The 6,046-nt window shown below is 35.3% G+C and overlaps 1 protein-coding gene across 1 annotated transcript in view; it reads right to left on the bottom strand.

Moving 5' to 3' along the window:
* Positions 1-1,011: 1,011 nt before the first annotated feature.
* Positions 1,012-6,046, bottom strand: part of LOC131853445 (uncharacterized) — an 87,283-nt gene continuing 82,248 nt past the window's right edge. The window contains exons 3-5 of the mRNA XM_059204335.1: positions 3,666-3,792; positions 3,095-3,152; positions 1,012-3,004 (exon numbers count right to left, since the gene is read on the bottom strand). Coding sequence (XP_059060318.1) covers positions 1,460-3,004; positions 3,095-3,152; positions 3,666-3,792 — 1,730 coding nt within the window. The 3' untranslated portion in view covers positions 1,012-1,459. The remainder of the gene's footprint in view (positions 3,005-3,094; positions 3,153-3,665; positions 3,793-6,046) is intronic.

The following is a 6,046-nucleotide window of genomic DNA, read 5'->3' as shown; positions in this document are numbered from 1 at the left end:
CTTAAACTTACTAATATTATAAATGCAAAACTTTGTGAGTATGGATGGATGTTTGTTACTCTTTGACACAAAAACTGAACGGATTTTGATGAAACTTTACAATAACATAGCTTATACATCAGAATAACACAGGCTATAATTAAAAAAGATATTATGTAAATTGGGCTATATATAATGATGTGATGCAGACGAAGTCGCGCGTGTCAGTTAGTAGCCGTAGTCAATAATGATGATAGAAATATTAACTTTGAATAATATATTTTTATCTGTGGTATTATTAACATAATATGCCATATAGTGCCAGTTTTAACCTCTTGGGAGGGTAATCATTGCCTTTGTAAATGACAGTTCTTTTCATAATGTTCCATTCATTGAATGATTTTTTTATGAGCTACAGACGACAACGAAAATAGTTCTGTCTGTTCTACAATTCTTCAATCGATAATAATTAACTATATATAATACATAAATACTTGTCTATGGTTTCGTCCACTTGTCGCTAGTAATTTCATTCATAGGGTAAAGAGTAGTGTCTCTTCTATTAGAAATACGCTTGGGTATCAAATTAGAAGACGGAAGAGTTAGAAGGGGTTAGACTAAAAGAGAGTCAGAGTAAAAGTATTTCGATTAGGCAGTGAAATTGTAGGATAAGAGGCATAATATTTTATATAAATATTGAATTTTGACACTAAAATGAAGTTGTCTACATTAATATTATAAATACAAAACTGTGATTTCCGTCTGTGGCTTTTTCACAACTAAACTGTTGACAAATATATATAGTATTTACATATACTCGCTAAACGAAACCATAAACGATCAACTGTTGTTAGCTACTTGCTTTCATAAAGATCCGTTTACTTTATGAAAGCAATACTATATAAAAGAAATACTATATAAATTTGTCAATTTAATAAACCCTAAAATTTCGGAGGTTCTTGCTTTATCCTTTATAATTATTTATTAAAAAAATAAAACAATTTTATTCTTGGATATCGTTATTATTGGATATTTAAAATGCATCGTTCCGCACTTAAACGTACCATTTACATGTCTTTATCTAAACATATATTTAGATAGAATCTAATTCCAATTTGGAAAGATAATAAATTATAAAAAAAAATCCGTGTCTTAAAATAAAATTTACTTAAATTTAACACATTGTTGGTAGAATGATAAAGTAGTAATTGAAGTAGTTTTCTAATGGAATTGATCGTTTCGTTTTCACAAATTAAATTACCACAATAAAAAGTTCACAGTGAGACATTGATATCAAGTTTAAAGGTAAGATAAGGTAACTACATTGAATAGAGCGACTGCAACACCGACTCATAAAAAATGCTCCATAAATTCACAATTATACAAAGATAAGCACTTTGGAATCTAATTTTTACTTTACACATTATCATCAACTAGATACTAAGTACATTTAGAAAATCTACATAATTACAAACTTTTACTAAGAATCTAGACTCTTTGAATTTTTTAAAGATCTCGAGTGGAAAGGGACAGTTTTATTTTTTTTTGTTTTATTATCTAAAGCATTGCTAAACGAGTCAGTCCCGCTCGACGGTGTACTAAAACCGGAATTTTTGGAACTCGGCGCACTGTTACCGGGGGACACTCCACTGTCTGTGCTCACTGACGCCGGGCTAGGACTGTCGCTCGTACTATTGCACACGGTCAGGTCCTGCCCTGGTATCGACACGATCTGCCCGATCGGCTTCTGTCTGACTAGATTTATGCTTTGGCACACGTTATTCTTCACTTCCCCATCACCTTCCTTTTTATGGTACCTAGTTAACGTTCCCGCCGAGCCCGCAGAATTCGGCCGGTACATTGGTACGAATTGTGACTGTGGGTAGTACTGCATTTCAGGCGGTACTTGTCCCTGAACCCAAGGACCCATTGTAGACACCACTGGTGCCATATGAGGCCACATTGGCATTGGAACCATATGCGCGCCATCGGGTAAATTAAAACCGGGGGCTACAGGCATTGGCCGAACGACCCCTACCGGTGTAGGAGCGCTGTGAGGTCTCATGTTCGGATGCGTGTATTGAGGAATGTATTCTTCACCTTCGTACATACGGTTAGGGTTTGGACTTTGACTATATTCTACATTTGGAAACACTGTATGTGGACCCCTCTGTAAGTAAGTGAACATCTGTTGCTGCGCTTGTTTCATAGCGACATATTGTTGCAAATGTATAGCAGTTTGTTGCCTTTGTTGTGCCAAATCTTGGTTAATATTTGTAGTCGAATTTCCATGTATGTAATAAATATGCGGTTGAGAATTGGCAGGCGTGGCGGGCTGCTGTTGCCTTTGATTGTTATATTTATTGTCCACAACATTATTTTGTGGATCCTGGTATTCCTCTGGAGGTGCTATGTATTTAGGGGGCGATGGTGGCGTAACTTGTTGTGACATCGGATAACTTATTATTTGTGCTTTATATGGCTGTTGAGACTTTGCTGAATGCGCGGGGCTGTGTGTTTGGAATGTAGGATTGTATGTTATTTGCGACATATCTTGGCCAGATCCCGTCATATCTTCTTTTTGATTCGATCTTTGGCATTCGTTAGCTTCATTTTTCTTAGGCTTTTGATTGTAAGGCCCAACTTTAGGGTTGTTCTTCCAATTTGCTCCAGCACTCTGTGGTCGCTTGACCGGTGACTTGGTAGGATCCTGCCAATTGTCACCGTTGATTTGTCGCGGCTCTCCTTGATGATGAGATTGTGCGCTGTGCGCTCTTCTCGAAGGAGGTGACATTCCATCAGGTACATGTTGCTGTCGGTAGCAACGTCTAGGTGACCCCGGACTGCTTTGACGTTCTGGTGGCTGTGGTCTGGGAACACGCCTTCTGGCGGGAGTTGGAGGACTTGGTTGTGATTGGAAAGATTGGGACGACTGTGACGCTGATCGCCACTGGTCTATGAGAATTCTTCGTCGTTCCTTTTCTAGTCGTACTTCAGTTTCGCTGGACGAGTCGTAGTCTTTACCCTGGAAAAGAATTAAAATTAAATATCGTATCGTATTGCATAATATATTGTATTTATTTAGAGTATTTTAAAATTTGAAAGTTATTAATACCTTTTCAATTTTATCGTCCAACATTTTGAAGAAATCCTGTTGACTGGCCGACACCTCACTGCCAACAAATTTTGATTAGTTAATTTTAAAGAACGCAATAAGTACATATACGCATTACAATTACTTATGTTAAACTATATTTTATTGCTTTTCGAAGAACTATGTCCTAAAATTATATAACACATTAATAATATGTTTTTATAGTCATATTGTATTACACGTTACATAATTAAAAATTGTTATCTCTATGAGCTCATAATGGATATGGCGTGAAGATAGACAAATAAATAATTTATCTTTTTTTTTATTGATTTGTATATTTTCACGCCATATGTCCAAAGTTTGTGGTATTGCATACCCTGTTACGGGAACATGAATCAAAACTATAGCGGCTTGAGCCTAAATTTTGAACTTATTCCGGTACCTTAGTATAAAGTTTCTTTCTGCCGCTCTGTAAGTCATTTCGCGGGTTCTATGTTTGGCTTCTGCACGTCCTATTTAATATAGTGAATTTGTAAAGAACACCTGCGGCCAACATTAGAACAGTTAAAAAAAACGTAGTTGTACTAACATTGCTGGTGGGTGTGCAGCAAGTGGCAGGATATGCTTGCTCTGTTCCGCGTCATCATCGGTATCATCTGCAGGCGCTGTCCCCCCCGCCGTGCCCTCCTCCTCGTCTGCTTCTTTGTCCGCTGCGCCTGCGTAAGTATACAATATATTTTTGACATTTTCGTAGTATGTTTCGCCATATGTGTGTAATATTAATATGTGAAACAAAAACATTGTAGCCTTTCTTACGAAAATTACATAAATGCGAGACTATGACAATTTGGTACAGTAAAAATTTACATATATAGAGAAGCAGTGCAGAAGACACACATTTAGCCATTGACAATAGAAACTCAATAGTATCGTTTAAATATTAACTAAACTGCAATTTTTTTTAGTTAATATAAAATGTACTATTATAAATTTCAACATCATCGAGGTTTTATTGTTGTTCAAATTTTGTCCATACGAGTATTGTGATAATAATTGAATGGCGATTTTTTCTCCATAAATAGATAGTACATGAATAAAAAAAAATCAACCTTACTAAACCTATAATATTTATATTATATCAAGAACGGAAAGATAAAATATTTGTTCGTCTGCCGGTACGCAAATCTACGTTCATGCCGTTTGGTCTTCGAAATGCTTATTTGGGTCAAATACCGACGATATGAATTATTTATTTCATGTCTTCTCCGTATTGATTTTCCCGTGATATTATCGGTCTCGGATATATGTAAATAAAATGGGAACTTTAATACCTAGTTTATAAATAAAGTAAATCGTAAATTCATCGTACATCCTTCATTCATTTTATCATTAAAATTAACGTAAAAATGTACTCAATATATTCTACTAACCGTTTCCCACAGATTTATCATTTATTTTCCATGTGTATTATTAAAAATATCAATGCATACATCTATCTACATAAATAAAACAAATCCTGGTTACTTACTCATAAAATTAAAAAAAAACGGTGGACCAAGTTTTATGAACTCCATTTTGTTCAATTGAATGTCTTTATCCTGAACTGCAGAAAAATTATTTCTTTAATAATTTTTCTGCTGTTCCGAACAAAGACAAATAGGAAATAAAAAAACTCTCAAGTCAGTCAGGCCAGTTAATTATCATATAAATGACTAAAATTTCTACTTTTTAAACTTACTGTCCTTATTGAGTGTTGATAAATAGGACAAATATTTAATAATTTGAGATTTAATAAGATTGAGAGCATGCAGAGATTCTAACATAATATATCTATATAGGTAATAATTGCTTGCAAATTTCTTTAGCTTTGTAATAATTTGATATTGTAAAACGTTGTCTGCGTGGTTGCTTCAGTTTCATCTATTTCAGCGGCCAAGCTTCTTGCTTTGTTAGTTGTATTTCAGTTGAAGGATTAGACAATGCAGTAAAATTACAGGATAAGAGGCATGTCATCTTAGTCCTGCATAATAGCAACGCATGAGTTATATCACGGGCATTATGACAATGTAATGTCCGTAGTGCTTTTAAAGTATAGATATAGATGATACTTAACATTTACTGTCAGATGGGTCGTTACTCGTTAGGTTGTTTGATACGTTCTCATTTATTTGCTGTGAGCATCATTATAGTTGTGTTATAGCATGTATCTTATCATTACATAGTATAAAACAAAGTAGCTGTCGCTGTCTGTCCGTCCCTATGTATGCTTAAATCTTTAAAACTACGCAACGGATTTTGAATCGGTTTTTTAGTAGATAGAGTGATTAAAGAGGAAGGCGAGGCTGGCGAAGACGGGGTGAATAGCTAGTTAATATTATAAAGGCGAAAGTTTGTGAGTATGGATGGTGTTAGTTACTCTTTCACGCAAAAACTACTGAACGGATTTTGTTGAAACTCAACAGTAATATAGTTTATACATCAGGTAACACATAGGCTATAATTTAAGAAGATATTATGTAAATTGAGCGAAATATAAAGTAAGTGTGATATAGACGAAGTTGCATGGGTCAGCTAGTGTTGTAATGCATTTATTATATTCTAAAATATGTTGTTCACTTAGAACACGGATCGGGTCTGTTCTGTACCAGACTTATACATACTCGTAATTCCCTTTTAACAATCGCCACCCACGTGGTCTTACACTGAACAGACGGCTATCAATCAAGGCGGGAAACCGTAAACAGCGCACGAAACCGGTTTATTGTTACTACAGCAATGGGCGCTGTTGTTTTCCCCGCAGGATGCGTCGGAATGCGGAATGTGCATTCGGAAACTGTGTTACGATCGAATTACGATACCGTTTGTTGAGCTGGGTTTGTTTACTTATTCTGAGGCAATTAAAATAATACATTATGGACTTTAATGATCTAACAGCTGGTTTATACAGCTGGTGTAATCTTCCTATCCTTT

The sequence above is a fragment of the Achroia grisella genome, unplaced genomic scaffold (assembly GCF_030625045.1).
Source record: "Achroia grisella isolate CSIRO2021 unplaced genomic scaffold, CSIRO_AGI_Agris_v1 utg902, whole genome shotgun sequence".
NCBI classification, from domain to species: domain Eukaryota; kingdom Metazoa; phylum Arthropoda; class Insecta; order Lepidoptera; family Pyralidae; genus Achroia; species Achroia grisella.
This window is presented reverse-complemented; position numbering and strand designations above follow the sequence as displayed.